This window comes from Delphinapterus leucas, chromosome 3 (assembly GCF_059928025.1).
Source record: "Delphinapterus leucas isolate spDelLeu-1000000601 "Yukka" chromosome 3, BTC_Dleu_Yukka2, whole genome shotgun sequence".
Taxonomy (NCBI): Eukaryota; Metazoa; Chordata; class Mammalia; order Artiodactyla; family Monodontidae; genus Delphinapterus; species Delphinapterus leucas.
This window is the reverse complement of record NC_143131.1, coordinates 76,654,065-76,670,776: the sequence shown is the minus strand read 5'-3', so window position 1 is coordinate 76,670,776 and position 16,712 is coordinate 76,654,065. Positions and strand designations below refer to the sequence as shown.

Sequence of the window (16,712 nt, the reverse complement as noted above, 5' to 3'; positions counted from 1 at the left end):
AACCCGAGGTATGTAACATCATGATAAATATTAATATCCACCTAGACAGCCCCGCCGTCCTCCTAAGCTCTCCCTTCCTGAGCGCTGCCCTTTACAAAAAGGCCAGAGACGAGGTTTTTAACATAAAATGCTGCAAATATGAAAAATAGGTCACCAATAAAATTGGTCTCAGCGTGGAGCGTAATTGCAACAAAGTGCCGCCGAGTGAAATCGAGGAGCAAGCTGGCTGAGGCCGCACAGTCGCGAACCATCTGGTGTGTATTAAAAGTGGTGCTGTAAATATTGCTGAGAGCTAATGCATTATCGGCTTCTATAAGTGCACAGGGCCTGTAAGCTTTCCATATGTTAGAATATGCAGATCGAGGGAGAGCAGAGAAAGGTGTCCTATCAATCACCGGCTTCTAAAGCATTGTTTTGCCCACAGTTTGTGGAATTTTGGCCCCAAAGTGTAGGATATTCCTTCCCATTCTCTCCTTCCCACCCCTGTCCCTTTCCCCTCTTCCCCCCGGTTTGCTTTCTCTCTTTTTCTCCAGCTCTTTCTCCCAGCTCCCTCCTTCCATCCCCTCCTCCTCTCTCCCTTCTCTCCAAGGGGATAGGACAGGCATTGCTGACGTCACTTCACATCAGTAAAAGAGAGTAACTGTTTCAGAGAGAGGGAGAAAAAATTCATCTGTTTTTCATCAGTGCTAAAGTTTTGCCTTTTTAATAGGAATGAGCTGCCCAGCCTGAGTAGTCCTTCTGTTTTGAAGCTTTTGGGGGGTGGTAGAAGAGATTGCGAGGTGTTCTTCATCTCATGAGCTGAATCATCCTGTAAGCGATTCTAATGCCAGAATCAGCTCAAATAGATGAAACTAATTAAAATAAGATGCAAAGATGATGTCTTCTAGAGAAGATTTCACATCCACACCTACTAGGCAACTTTTGCCAAGGGGGGTGGAGGGCTTCTGGCTCCCTGACACTTCTGCTTGGAGTCCTGGAACTTCTTCCCTTCCCTCTGGTTCCTCTCTTCATAATTCCACCCCCCACATACCCAAACCGCCACACACAGCACAGCTAATAATTTTCCTGCTGTCACATTACTTTTCTAGGGAAAACAGTTAAGAGTCCTCCTTTTCCTGATGATACCCTGCATTCAAGAATTTACTATAATTACCCCCTCATCTCCTCTGAGCATCCCCCCTCCCATATTCCTCACTAAAAGTTTTTACTCAAATCCTGTGCAAAGAAATTTCCCTACATTGTCCCACAGATCATATTCTCTTTCCCAAAGTTGTCCTTCTCACTTTCATTCTTCTTATTCCATGTCATCCTTCCCCTTCCCCGTCCTCTCCACCACTCCCTCTTGTGCACACACAGTACAAACCTCCAGCACTTCCAGTGTGGATAAACCTGCTGGTCATGACAACACAAGTTCAATCAGCAAATAAATAAAACTCTTACTTTTTTTTTTTTGGCTGCCGGCTGCATTCCCCCTCTGGCCGTTGCCTCCTTTAATTATAGGAGCTATATTTCTTCCCTGGGAGACATTCGAGGGGATTTTTAGTTGGAAACTCGTTTCTGCTGAGTTATTTAGGAGCCAGGACCAGTGAGTGAGTGGCCCGTACTCAGAGGCTTTGAGTTAAGTGCAGATTGAGACATATCGAGTTCCCTCTAAAAGGATCATTTCATGTGGGAGGTTGGACACAAAGTTTGCACTCGTGACTGGCATTCCAGTGAGAGACATGCATATTTTAAAACAACAAAGCAAGCTAGAAAGAAGGCTTAGGGGAGGAGGAAAAACTTGGAAAGAAGTTACTAAGTGACAAACATCTGTCAACATGGGATAATTTGTACACTCCAGTGTAAAACTATCTGCCTCGTTTGATGGCGATCAAGGCACAGGATCTAGGAGAGCAAAGTGGATACATATTTATCCCTGTGAGATATGGTGAGAAGACATTTTCCCCCAGATAGGTGTAAGGTGATTAAAACTGCATGAATGAATATTATTTTTAAATGTTTCTTAGAATAGTGGAGGTCTCTAAAACTGCTTATTTCTGATGGTTAATACAAAACTAGAGCCTTTAATTTTGAAAGTTGTAGTTTATTTAAACAACAGACTGATAAAGTAAGAAGCAGGGCATTTATTATGAAAAATAAAAAGGAATTTTATCGTAACAGAAAACAAAAGCAAGGCAAAGAAAGAAGAGAAACACAAAGCTCAAACAACCCCTGGTTGCTATATTCTAGAAATCCTTAACTAAAAGTACCGGCTTTACATGTGTATGTGAGCCAAACATATAAACATCCACCTCTCTGCGTGTCAACAAGGAGAAAAGGCAAAATATTTTCAGAGGATTTTCTGTCTCATTTAAGCTTGGAGTTTCAACAAGCATATTACACTTTGAGAGAGAAAAGCAAAAAAAGTTTCTTTTTTTAGGAGGGAAGTTTTTAAAAGCAGAGTAAAAGATCAGGCGAGATCCTGGCACGTCCTTTTTTTTTTTTTTTTTTTTATACCCAGAATCTCCAACAACCACATGGAAGTTCAGGCTTCAGCTTCCACCGAGAAATCTTTTTCTCCTCCAGATCTGAAGACAAAAGGAGAGGAGGCCTGGTGGTGAGCGGGATATCTCTGTTAGTTGTCAGTGCAGGTCCATGGGTTAGGAATGCTAATGAGCCTCTTGGCCAGCTGAAGACTCGGTTCTCTCTCGTACACCCTGACGTTCACACACACTCAGGCTCATGCATGCCGACTGACAAGCACACAGACAGAGGCTTGCGCATGACCCTGCCTCTCTCCTTTTTCCTCTGAGCCCAGAGATCGATCGCTGACCCCACCGTTGGGCCAACGCTTTATTTATCTGGCTGCGCAATGATATTTTCAGCCTTAAGCGTTATATACAGCAAATGTCTTCCTAAATCAACACAATAGGATAGCTTGCGGAGACCAGCCTGGTCTCTCTTAAAGAAATCCCTTGTTCTCTCTCTTTTTTCCCTCCCCTCCCTTACAGACACCCCTTCTCCTTTCCATCTTTACAACTGGGGCTATTTTATACGTTGGACTGGGGGGGATTTGATCTCTTTCTATCAGCTTGGTTGGAGGAGGCCTTAGCAGACTAGGAGATGGATAGACACATTATCCACCCATCACTGTGACCTCCATCAGGGGTTCCCTTGTCAGCCCGATCCAACTGCCTAGACCTACTCTATTCACATGACCCGGATTTCTCAAAATTGGGGTGGAAGAGAAGGCGAGGGGTGGCCAATCGAGTGTGCAACCTTGCACCGTGTTAATTGTTTTCTTTCCTCTCAATTACATTCATAAACCTATTTTCTGCATTGCACGTTATTTCTTTGTGCTTCAAAATTGAAACCACGTGCAGCCTTCTCCCCTCAGCACACACAATAAATGCGCTGCCCCCTCCCCCAACCCATCACACAACTATTTACATCTTGGTTACTCACTCTGCGCTCCGGCCCAGGAGAAGAGATTGGCCCCGCGGGACTAGGTGAGGCTTTGTGAAAGCATCTCTCAAATCGGTATCTCGGCCCCCTAACTCGGGGAGAGGCTCCTGAGCTCCCCTCCCGGCCTCCTCCCGCCCTCTCCTCGCACAGGTGGTTGTGGCTTACTCTGGGAGAGCTAGCACGGAGGACATCTAGGGAGAAAGGCAGCTCAGCTGTATCCGGCCGGGCCCGCCCGCTGCCCGCCCCACACCCTGGCCTGCGGCGAGCTCGTCTCCACCGGGCCCTGGTCCACGCGCCCTGGGCGCAGCGGAAACCGCGTAGGGAGCGGCCGCTCCCCTGGGAGCCTTCCAGACCCAGGTTCTCCCAGGCAAAGAAGTCCCACCATAAATAAATAAATAAAGTCCAAAGGCGGGGGGAGGGAGGGCTGGAAAATGGATTCGCTGACAAGGAGAGATAATAAATGAGAGGCGCTTTCAGATAGATATCTCAGACGTGAAATTGCGCCCAGCTGGTTGTGTAAGCAAACAAATAGTTTCATGTTAGGAACTCTCAACTTGTGGCTTGATGAATAGAACACGACAGAGGTAAATGGGTCTTTAACTCATTTAGGAATACAACTCTTTGGCTTTCCAAGTAAAAGGCCCAGTGACGCCACGAATCCTGAGCAGGCCCTCTAACAAGAGTTTTATTAGTTCCCACTTGTGTTTCCCTGAATCCCTTCCCCACGCTCCTTCACGGTTTCCCATTGCAGAGACATTCAGGTGATTTGTTCTGAGGAATCGAGGAGCTTACGAGGTGATTCTGCCGCTGTAGGAGACACAAGGACTGCCTACGAGCGGAGGAGGAGAAGCAGGATTTTTTAAAAATAAACTTTTGCACACTCCAAGCAGACGGGCTCAGGTAGGCTTGGGTGCAGGGGCCTCCAGATCCCCAGCGCCCCTGAGCGCAAAGTTGGGCGGAGGGGCTTCCAGGAGCGGACGGAGACCCTTTGCGGCTGCCAGAGACCAAGCGCCTGAACCGACCGAGGTGCAGAGTTCCGGAAGCCCAAGGTGGTCCTGGTGGCCGGGAGGGAGGCCGATCCCCACCCCCGGGCTTCCGCCAGGCCTGGCCGCAGGTTGGGATGTGCATGTCGGGGCAAAGGTCATATTTTAAGTCCTTTGCGCCAGTCCTTGTCCCTCCGCGGCAGATGAGGCGCAGCTATAGTCCCTAGAAATTGCCGGAGGAGAGCAAGTCCCAAGACAGCCTTTTTTGGTGCTTTCAGCAAAGTTTGTGGCTACAGTAGTTTAAACCGACTTCAAAGCCCCTAAAATTCTCAACGTTTGACTTTCATTATGTCACAGGTAATTTCCAGAGGGAAGTCACCTTGTGTGGGACACTCTCCAACTGTTAACATGGGTTTCCTCTGACCCTGGGGGTACCCGTCGGTTCTACCCCGCCCAGTTCACCCAGCCCCACTCTCCTGAGTCCTCCAGCGGACTTTCTGGGCTACACCTGCCTGCGGCCTCACACCTGGGTTCCAGGGCTCCCCCTGGCGCTTGGCTCTAAGGTGGCTCAGTGCTCAGGGGCCTCCGGGCAGCCACCCAGGCAGAGGAGACTCCCACCTGCTCCACGTGGCCTTCTGCCCAGCGGCTCCAAGGGTCTGAGGTGGCACAGGATCCTGAGGGGGCACCCCGGCCTCTAGTGGGCTGTTGCTCCACACTGCGAGGGGCCCCCGGGCCGCTGGGCCCTTAGCTCCCCCGCCATGGCCACTGGTCAGCCCGGCCAAGGAGATTGTAGATGGCCGGGAGCGGAGACGATGCTTCCTGTTTGTCGGAAGCTTCACCCGGTGGCTTAGATGCCTGTCTCAGTTCGTAAACCTTCCCTTAGCCCGAGCAGATTCATAGGGCCCAACTGCGCGCTCTGAGAATGGAAAGCCTCGGGTTGCGGACAGCCTGTGCTGCTCTGCAGGGGCGTCCACATGGCCCCTGGGAAGGCTCCATCTCTCTGGCTGAGACGCACAGAGAGCTCTGAAGATGACTGTCTCTCTGTGTTTAATGCAGGCGGGGACTACCCCAGCCACCAAGGAGGCAGCGGAGGAGAAACCCACTGCCCGCAGATCCCAGAAATGGCCTCTGAGCATCTCTTGTTCGTCCCCAGGGCCTCCTGGTTCCTAGACCAAACCTGTGAGGGAGTCTGTGAGGCCACAGGAAGGCCTGCTTTTCTTCCTATGCTGTGCTGGTCACCCCCCACCCCCACCCCTCCAGCTTAGGCCCAGGCTTAGAAAGGTCACTGGGATTCCCCAGGCTGTAGGCTGTTGAGCAAGAGACAAGTTAGCACTGTCAACTCTGAGCCCTGGAACAAGTGCTTCCTACACCCTGGGCCTCGGCTTCCTGGCCAATCCCACTTTGGGTGCCTTATGCTTGAGCCTCCATATTGAAATTAATTGAAAAATACGTTTCTGACCTACGAAAATGTTTATCTGTTTTCATCAGAGGGATCACACTGTAATGAATATATTTACATCTCATTTCAAGAAAGGTAGAAAAGATCGGTGGAGGCAGCTCAGCTCCCTTCAGCAGCCCCCCGCAGCAGCCCAGCCCACCCTAATCCCCCCACTCCCGGGAAGGCTCCCTGAGACTTCCTGGGGGGCAGTCAGTGGTTAAATACGAGTTCTTCCCACGCTCCTCCTGCCTTGGGTGCCCAACCTGCAAAGAAGTCAGCCTAGACCCAAAACCATTGCCCCTGGGTGTGGTGCAAAGGATGAGGCCCAGGGCCGGGTGGGACCTGCTGGAAGGGAGGAGGGCCCCAGGGGCTCCACACCCCACATACCCTATCCGTCTAGCTGCCCTAGGGCTAGGGCCGGTCCCCAGGCGGACCTGCAGGGTCTTCTTCACAGAAAGCGGTGGCATTGCCGGGCTGCTCTGCCCCCAGAATATTAAAACCTTAGGTGGATTGGAGCTTGTTCATGCATTTTTAAAGGGGTGAGGCCACCTGGAGACTTCTAGACAGCAAATTGAGAGCAAAACTTTGCCACTGCCTTCAGAAAGTAAAGCCTCATGCCTCATCCGTGCCTGTTTGGGGCTGGGGGAGAAGGTGAGGGAAGAGGTGAAGAGGTGTTATTTTAAAAGACCTGGCTTTATTAATATGTTAAGAAAAAGCTCCCTTGGCAATATGTGTTCTCACAGTGCCAACTTGGATCCTATAAAACATTCATGCTCTGAAAGCTGTTACAGAGAGCAGACCCACACACACACCAAAGGGGAGACCTCAGCAGGAGGTTGCTGCCCTGAAAGGGCCACTAAGACTCACACACCGCTTCTGGAAAGAATCTGCTCCAGCCCAGCTGCTGGACTCCCAGGTTCCAGGTCCACACTCCTAAGTGCCACAGTGGGGCCCTTCCAGATGCCCCACAGAGCTAGAGGGCCCTCCCGGGAAACCCCTGTGACAGGGTCTGGAGTGAAGGGTAAACCGTAGCCAGATATAGCGGACCGCAGGAGGAGCAAAGCCAGGGCTTGCAGCTGAATCCCCAGCTTTCTCTCCCAGAGCTGGGAAGAGGCTGACCCTCCAGTCACAGATGAGACGCAGAGGTGTCAGAGTGGCCCTCTCCATGCTGAACCCCCCCCCCCCCCACTGTCAGGGCTCCATCCTCTCCAGCCAGGCAAGTTCCCACCTGCAGATACTGAAGCAGGCAGCGCAGAGACTCAACCCCGAGGGACCGGGCCTGCTCCAGCCTCCTGGCCAGCTGCGTGCTGGCTGCCCACCACCTACAAGGTCACAGTGGCTGCTGCCGGCACCGAAGTGCCCTGCCACCCACCCCCCCCTCTGTCCCATGCAGAGCCTGGCCTTCCACATTTACAAAACCAAAGCAGCTGCTTGCTTTTAGGAAATAAATCTAGCCAACTTGGTAATGGACCTTAAAAGTTTTCCCCCTCACCCCGCCATTCTAATAATAATCGGAGTGGAAAATAATTGGAGGGTTCTCTTGCGCTGATGACATCTGTCAAGCAACCAGACACGTGGGTTTTGCTAAATTCTTTTATTTTTTGTTTAAATTTTCACTTCAATTTTAATTCTTGAAGAACAGCCTCGACAACATATATCGCACTCATTATAAGAAGCAAAGGGTTATATCAAAAATTATTAGTATAGAATCACAGGAAATCTGGTTTGGAACCAGAAAAAAATACAAAACAGATATAGATACATAGACACAGGACAATTTTTTTAATAATTATTTGGAAAATGTTATTTTCCCCTAATTCTTGTTTCTTTTTTATGTGCATACGATGTTTAAATTTTACAAAAAAATGAAAATAAAGACTAGTATTTTACAAAATGAATAACAATGTGTGTGTGTGTGTGTGCGTGTGTGTGTGTTTCTACATAGGATTCGGTCCACTTCCATGTGTGTTGTTTTCTGTACAGAATATATCCACATCTGTCCACAATAAATCCTGGAAGGTCCGTTAGTCTCCTTCTGTTTTATTAAAATTTTCATGGTCCTCTCTTCCAAATTTTTTTCTTTTTCTCATCAGACACAAGGTCTTTTTCCTTTCCTTTCCAACGTGTCCACAGATCTGACACTAAAAAGAGTCTCTTTTTCTCCTGGTTTGCAGCTCGGGTTGCATTTCTGCACGGTGGGCTGCTCCTGTCGCCCTGGCCCTCCTCCCCGCTGCCCGGCCCACCGCACCCTGCATCGGCCGCCTGGTGTCCCCGCGGCATTGGAGTCCACGGCCCCCCGCCGGTCCTGTGAGTCTCTAGGGGGTGGGGGCAGGTGGGAAGCGCCCAAGGTCTAGGAGCACTGGATAGACATGTAAGGCCAGTTGAAGCTGCTCCCAGACAGTAACATATCGCGGATGAGAGTTTCGATGGGGGTTTTACCTACCAAACGGACGAAGAAGAGCTGCTCGATGACCGAGGAGGATACGGTGCGCAGCGAGGGCAGTCGTAGTAGCAGTTTGCCGAAGCGGCTGGGCTGGTTAGGGTACTGGCTCCTCACGTACTCCTCCAGCGCGCACTGCGACTTCTCCTGCAGGCTCTCGATGTGGGCGGCGTCCGACAGGCCACAGGCATCTGCCCAAGCAGCCACCGGAAGGAGAGACAAGGGGAGGGGGCACACGGTTAGGTCAGCGGACAGCAAAGTCACAAACACCAAGCCGTTCATTTTATTTTTTTTTTCTTTTAAGGAGCAAAGGGGAAAAAATAGAAATAGAAGGAAGAAGAAAAGAAATCCTCCCCGCCATGCCTCCCTACTCCTTCTTCACTATTTCCTTCCCCCGGCCCCCAACACAAATACAAACAAATCAAACTCCCACCAGGCCTGGGGAGCTGGAGAGACAGGCACACACTTGAAGAGGCAGCAACCTCTCCAGTCCCTTTGTTTCTCCTCTTTCACCTTTGGATTAAATAATGTACGATGCTGGAGCCATGTTTGCTGTACACAGCAACCTGTCCTCCACCTTCAGGGGAGCATCTTTTCCGTTGTGCTCATTAAAGGGAGGATTTCTGCCCCTCCTGCCCCTGGTTTTGGGGTGTTCAGGAGCCCTGACAAAATATGCAGCCTGGAGGCAGTTCTAAAATGCTTCTTGGAGTCCCCCTCTCAAACCTAAATGACCCCAAGCAGAAACCTCAAGGAGAACCTAGATGGTATAGTGAATAGACACATGCGAGGGGGTAAGAAATCATAGGCTGGCAGGGCCTGGCATCAGATCAAGCTCCTGCTTTGGCAATAGAGGATTTGCGATCCACTCTCTATGCAAGCAAGAGCTCTGCAGCAAATCCTCAGCCAGGGTGAACACTTCTATCTGTGCCTTAGATCACGTAATTGAAAATTGGTCACATCTCTGTAAGCTGTATGATAATCAGAAGGAATATGGCTCAGTTACTTCAGGCTGCAGAAAGGAGACAACTTCAGCGATCAGACACAAAGCTGGACTGGAGGCAGCTGCTGTTTCTGCTTCAGAACTGAGGTGGGGAGTTGAGGGGGGATTTGGGGAGATAGGCTTGCTGTGGCAGGACCTGTACCCAAGGAAACATCTCATAACCTGTGTGTTTAATCTCACATCAACCAAGGGCTCTTCTTGGTCTACTAAAAATATTTCAAGACAGCAGTTTATACTGTATCAACTAACTAGAGGCAAGCAAATGGAGGGGAAGGTGGAATCAGAGGAATGAAGTGAAGGCTTCCTCTCTTGGTTCAAACACCCATGTTGTTTCCTGTATTAATAATAAATATTTTAAAAACAGGAAGATCACAGAGGAGCCCTTAGCCAGTCAGGAGGTCGACTAGAGCTCAAAGGCAGAGTTTGCTAATATATAGATCTGGAAAGAAGTTCATGCATGGCAATGCCCCCAAAAGGACACTGTATAATTGTGAATGGATAAGTGTGACCCTAAGAAGACACAGCAAATGATTCAAAGCGAAACCTGGGTGTGCTGAGTTTCTGAGCTTTATGTCTCCATTTCAAGAACTGGGATTTGTAAAGCATTCTAACACCTTCATCTACAAGGCTATGGCCTTGAGCAAAAATACAAATAAAACTAGTGATAATTCAGGAACTTCTGAGGCAGGTCTCCTTTGACCCCAGATCCAGATTGGGTTCCTCTCAGATGTCTAATTACTCTAGCCAGCCATTTGGGTGCAGTCACACTAGCCTGACCTGGGAAGTCAGTGAGATTTTATGGCTAGCAGGATGAGGGCAGGAACAGTTTGGGGCTTCGATGCTTAGAGAGGGGACCCTGAGGGTCTGCCCTTGGCTTTGCTTCCTAACCTGGTCCTGCTGAATGACCACCATGCAGACTCTTATTTACATATATCTTGTTTGACATGCATTCTCTGCCCCTTATGCCACAGGATCCCTCTCAGCCTCAGAGAATGCAGTATGAAAGGGACCCACTGATACCCCAGCAGGTTTTTTTTTTTTTTTTAAAAAAGACCATATGGAGTCTCCTCAGGTTTGTAAAATATTTATCTGATATTTACACTTAGGGCCCCCAGGGTGCAAGGTCACTACCCTTCCCCCAGCTAGGCTACTCCAAGGGAGAGAAGCCCAGGAAAGGCATGCCTGGGCCCTGTGTTGGCTGCATCGAGTTCTTTCCTCCTCTGAAGGCAGAATGCCTGTAGCTGGGCCCCGCTGCAAAGTGCCATCCGGCCAGCCCTGTAGCCTCCCTCGGGCAGGAGCCCTAATTTGGGCTTGGTTTCCCACTCTAGATATTCATTCCTACTTTGGATATTTCTGCAACAGAATTCCCCCAACTGTGGACTGACAGACAGTATGAGCTCTCAGATCAATCGTCTGGTTGTGGTAGCGAAACTAGGTGAGCAGGGGGTGTGATGCAGTACATATTTACACTCCATGAGTTATACCCAGATAAGAAAAGGAGGCAGAATGTGCAAAACCCATGTCTCGCTTTTTATATGGTAGTGTCAATGTGGGAACCCTCAATATTTCTTCTACAGTATCTGGAAAAGAAATTATGTAAATAAATAACCATTACCGCTCAGGCCCTCCCAGCTTAGCCTTTGTAGTGCAGAGAATGTATTTCATGTTGTGCATTCAGAAGAGTTTAGTGTTCAGGAAATATAGATGTAACCAGCTGCCATAACTAGAAATCAAAGTTATTATTGTGCTGAAAATGGATTTCTTGTATTTATGTTAACTAGAAGGCTCCTTTCGGGGAAAGTCTCATTTATCTGAGAGAATATTTAGGTGTATGAATTAATGAATTTTTTTAAAAAAGTAAGTTCAGGTCATGACCTAGTCCTTGGATGCTGTCCAGAATATTAAGGATTAAACATACCATCCGGAGGCCAAATGTGAAAACCACCACAGGGAACCCCCGTGCCAGCTTCAAATACTTATCCGGAGTAAACCTCGTTGGACAATATGTCTAAAACTGTCTTTTCCATCATTCAAAGTTTGCTTAAAAGTTGGATGACTTTGAGAAGGCTTCCCATGAATTCCCTTCTGGCTAGCAATCAAAACAAGTTTAGTCAAAAGTGGAAATGTATTGTATGGATGAGGGGGGTGAATTACTACTGACAGCTCTATTTCCACTTTCAGATATTCTTCTTGCAATTTTTCCAACAAAATAATGTTATTGTTCACTTCTCGGCCTCCCTTACACCTTGAAGACTTGGTTTAAGAAATATCTTTGTGAAAACTTTTTTTAAAGGAACACTTTTCACAGGGACATTTTAGGGTGGAAAGTTGAAAGGAAAGCATGAATAATTCCACAGTCTTCCTTACAGCCTGCACAGTCCTTGCCTCTCTCTGGGAAAGGGCAGGAGATCAGAAAAGTCAAGGGGGTTCAAAGAACCTTGGCGGGGGGGGACAAGGAAAAGGGAGGGAGACTTTTCTTGAGAAGACCTCTGTCCAGCTCCAAGTCACATTTCTGCTTCAAGACACCTCACTGGATGAGATTTTAAAACCCCAGCTTCCCCGACACTGGCTTGCTTCCTGATTAATTTGGCTAAAGAGCTGGGTAGTGGAGAGCCAGACAGGCCCCAGGCCTGCCAGAGCTAAAGCAGCCGGGTCGCTGCTTCCCAGGCTCTTTGTCACTTTTGAAAAACACGTTTCCATCAAGAAGACTTATTAAGATAAAATGCATTCAAACACCGAGGAGGCTATTCAATAAATCTTCCATTTGTTTTAAGGTTCGCACTTTATCCTCTTGCAAAGAATAACTCCCTCTCCCACTAGCAGACCTGCATTTGCACTGAAAGTAAAAGGGGGGCAGTCCAAGTCCACAGCTCAGGCCACCCTGCATACAAATGAGATGCTCTTGTCTAAACAAATTATCTGCTGTTCAGATCGATATTAATACTACATTTGCTACATTACAATATTGTGCAAATTTAAGAGTCATTTTAATACAATGTAAATATGATTCTTCACGCATGAAAGCCAGGAAATATTGATAGATTATACCACTGCTTACTGTTCAACGAGGCCTTGGGAAAGGGGTTTTGCCATCTCTGCTCAAGAGTGGTTTTAATTTGGCCTTTGGAGGTCCTGCCTCTAGGATAGATTTATTAGGATGGTTTATTTGTTCTCTGAATGGAGGAATTAAAAACAATAGCGCCAATAATGGTGGTAAACCGGCAGCTAACCCTACTCACAGTGGGCAAGGCCCGAGACCCAGTTTGAGCAGCTCTGTTCCCCACCAGCGTCCTTTCTGGCTTTGTTTTTATTTCCCCCCATTACCTGCTGTCCTGGGTGTTTATATGTTTCCCTCTTGCAGGTTACAATAATAAAAGGGGGGCAGTGTTCTCAGAGGCTCGGACCAGAGCCTTCAAAGGCAACATTAATGCATTTTCCTGGAAGTTAATTTGAACCATCTATCATAAGAGAAATTGTTAACATGCATGTTACCACTGCCTACATTTAATTTGATATTTTTAAGGCACTCTGTTAAATTTCCAATGTTCGTGCGTTTTGCGTGGCTATGAGATTTATCTCCGGGACGGGAATCCTCCCATACTTGCGGGTTCTACAGTATTGCTTTTGTTTTTCATCTTTCTTGATTAGATCGAATACGTTTTTTACGACCCTCAATAACCTCAGCAACTGCAAACATGAATGGTTTCCGATAAGGGAAAATCAGGATGCAATAAAGCGGGATTATTTATGATTTATTTGCCCGTACTCCTCTCTTTCTCCCTCTCTGTGTCTCACTGTGTCGGGAAAGTCAGCCAGGGAGCGTGCCACACAGAGGAGAAAGCCACATTCCCACGTTCTCTTCCTTCCCTCTCCTCCCCCAGAAACGCTGAGCTCCGGCACACACGCACACGCACATCGCACACACATGCACACCGCACACACGCGCAGCCAGACGGATCCACGGCACCGCCTCCCCGCCCCACCCCCCGCCAGCCACGCGCCCGCCGCCGCCGCCGCCGCCGCGGCCCCGCGCGGGGCTCCAGGCCGCCAGGCTGGGCCACCTAGCCGCCCGCGCCCGCGCCGCCTCAGCTCCCGCACAGCGGCGCTCCGAAGATGGCAGCGGCGCCGCCGGCCGCTTCCCCGCGCGGGGGCCACAGGTCCCGGCCAGGCCGGAGGTCCGGCGAGGGCCCGGCCGCGGCGGGTGCAGCGGCGCGGCGCAGGAGGCCGGGCCCGAGCGGAGCGGGGCCTGCGGGCGCTCCCGGCGCGGCCTGCCCTCCCAGCGGCCGCAGCCTCACCTGACGTGAACAGCACGATGGCTTTGAGGCAGCTGTACTCGGCCGAGTCGACGTGTAACGCCTTGAGCTTCTCCACCTGCTCCTGGAAGATGCGGATGTGGTCCATGAAGGCCACGACGCGGTCGGCGGACATGGGCGAGGCGTGCAGGCCGGCGGCGGCCAGCAGCGGCGCCACGTGCAGCGGCATGGAGCACTGGGCTGCGTTGAGCACGAACAGCTCGCTCCAGGTCAGGCGTAGCAGGGACACCTGGTCGGTGATCTGCAGATCCGGGAAGAAGGGGATGTTGCGGGCCCACTCGACGGCGCTGAAGAGCAGGCGCGCGGCCAGCTCGCAGATGTTCTCGATGCCCATGATGTTGTTGGGCTGCATGCATTGGCTGCCGTAGCGCGACGTGGGGTAGGGCTCCGCGCGCAGCAGCAGCGAGATGTAGCCGGACAGGTAGCAGTGGCCGTTGAGGGGGTCCCCGTTGGTGAGTGCGTACTGGCCTGGATTGGGTTGAGTTGGAGGCATTCTTCCTCGCTGAACCGCTGACGAAAAGAAAGAGAGAAAAGAGGCAATGTGCATCCAGGGGGCTTGCGAACATCCCGTGCCGCAGCGCGCCCGACACAATACGGAGGTTCTTCCCGCAGCCACAAGCGCCCCGGGGCATCTCCTTTGGCGCTCGCTCTCACAGCCCATACCCGGAGGCAATCTGGGGTGAAGCCCTCCAGCTCCGCGGCTCGGTATGCCCAGCCGTCTCCTGCGCCCCTGGCCACCCCAGCCCTGCCAGAACTAGGCCTGAGTTACGGGCCCCCAGCCCGGTATGGCCAAGAAAATGCCACCCAGCCCCTCGACCACCAACAAGTCACACACAGATTAATGAAATCCCACTCACCCCTCCAGAAGGAACCAAATCAGGGTAAAACAAAAACAAAAACAGGCGAAACCAGAGAAAGGTTGTGGTTCTAGGCAAATGCCTAGCTGCCTCTTCATTTGCAAGCAAGCTGGTTTTGCTCAAAATGTTTCCATATTCTCTAAAAATGCTACGGAATTATCCTTAAAATAGATACAAGTTACATACCCTACTAACCACTTAACAACTTTTGAAGAGAAAACAAGTATCCTGCACCCCTCCCCTATCCCCTCCTCCCCATCGCCCCACACAAGGTTCTCACTGTTAAAAGCAACAAAAAATTGAAAAAAAATCAAGAAAAAAGTTGAACTTACAGTAGCCAAACATTATTGAAAAAAGTGGAAAATATAATTAATGTCTGTCCTGCGCGGTGCCACTGCAACCTGCAGCCAGCTTTTGCCCAGTGAATGCACGAGCTTGCAACTGCAAAAACACTGGATTCATTAACCATCTGAATGCAAAACGTAAGCATGCTTTGAGTTCTTAAAGCTGACCAAAGTTTTTTTTTTTTTTTTAATGTGTATGTTTTACTTCAACAGTGCCAGCGTTTTAAATTGCCATGTAAACAAAGACAACTTTAGGAAAAGTTAGGGCTACTGAACTCTCCCCCCCAGCAAATTAATATAGATATGTCCATGTACACGTAGCTATCTTACTTCAGGTTATACACTATTTTCTTAAGTTTGCATTGATTCTAATTTTAATGCAAGCCCCAGTGCAATTTAAGCTCTTGAAACATAATGGCTAGAATACTTTTTTCTAATTACAGTTTTGAACTTGGCAGTTATTTTTCAATTAAATGAGAGTACAATTCAAAGTTTTTTGTTTTGTTTTGTTTTTTGTTTTTCAGATGCCTATAAAATCTCCCTGGAGCTAGAAATGAAGTCGTCATATTTGCCTGCTCCTTGAGATCTGAAGGAATTCAATTTCTTTTCTTGTGGCATATAAAATATAATTTTAAAGTCAGTTACAAGAAGGAGTAATCTACATTCTACAAAATTGACTGGATCACTAATTTGACTATAAGACATCTTTAATGATTGTCAGGAGATAAACTTTAATTGTAAATGGCTAGATATATTTATAAGAAAAGTGCTGCATCTCTTGCCACATGAACATGAAGCATATCTAAATACAACATCAAAAGTTGTGTTAAAAGAAACCAAAGCCATACAACACAGGGATTAAATGATGTGGAAGCTCATGCCAGCTGCAGTCTATGCATTATAGCCAAATCAGAAGGATCGGTAAATGCCGCTGTAAATTGTAATTTGTATGCAGTATTTAAGCAGAGGGTGGAGTTTGGTGAAGAAGTAAAACGAGTATCATGCTTTAAAAAAAATGACACAACTATGAAAGCACGGTTCAGTCACAAACTTTCCTTTGAAAGTAGAGGGGTAAAAACAAGGCTACAGCTCTGGAGGAGGCGGCCCCAACTCGGTGAAGAGGAGAGGGAACCAGTGAACAGGCCAGAAGCCCCCCTTCCCCCCTAATTAGACCTACAAGTGCAATAAATCTCACTCCTCTTTTTCCAAGCTAAGCTTCCAAAAGGATGATGCAGTAATGAATCTATGGTTCAGAGTACTCCAGTCTCCAGCCCTCCCCCATTTTAAATAAAGGGCATGAAGAGGTGGAGGGGAAAGTGGAATGAAAAAACACAGAAACAGAGTTTTCCGGGGGAAATAAGCACCCCTCCCCAAGTTCATGCCAGCCCAGCCCCAAGCATCCTCACGCACACGCGGGAAAGAGACACGCACCGAGCACATCCAAGACAGAGGGAGGGGATTTTAAGCCACAGCTCACGATCCCAGGGACAAAATCCTGAGCAGGCAGAGGGTGGGGTGGAGGAGCCGGGGAGAGGAGCGCAGGCCGGGAGGGGGAGGCAGCGGCAGCGAGCTGGGGTGGGTGGGGGCGGCTGGAGACGCCGGGGGAGGAAGGTAGCGGGGACAGGGGAAGCTGGGACGGACCGGGACCGCAGGAACCCCAGCCCCATACAGCAGCCACCCCCGCGAGAGAGAAAGAAAGAGGGCCGGGGAGGCGGGCGAAGCTCAGGGAGAGAAGCACAGAATAAATATTCACCTTCCCGCCTCATGCCCACTTTGAGGCACTTCTTGAGGCGGCAGTATTGGCACTGGTTGCGGTGGTGCTGGTCGATGGGACAGTTCCTGTTGGCACGGCATGTGTAAGTTAAGTTCCTGCGGACGCTCCTCTTGAAGAAA

General features: G+C 49.3%; 1 protein-coding gene across 1 annotated transcript in view; it reads right to left on the bottom strand.

Moving 5' to 3' along the window:
• Nucleotides 1–7,268: 7,268 nt before the first annotated feature.
• The window catches only part of NR2F1 (nuclear receptor subfamily 2 group F member 1), a 10,169-nt gene continuing 725 nt past the window's right edge, over nt 7,269–16,712 (bottom strand). Inside the window, exons 1-3 of the mRNA XM_022592796.2 lie at nt 16,573–16,712; nt 13,601–14,128; nt 7,269–8,496 (exon numbers count right to left, since the gene is read on the bottom strand). The exon at nt 16,573–16,712 is cut by the window's right edge and continues 725 nt beyond it. Coding sequence (XP_022448504.1) covers nt 8,216–8,496; nt 13,601–14,128; nt 16,573–16,712 — 949 coding nt within the window. The 3' untranslated portion in view covers nt 7,269–8,215. The remainder of the gene's footprint in view (nt 8,497–13,600; nt 14,129–16,572) is intronic.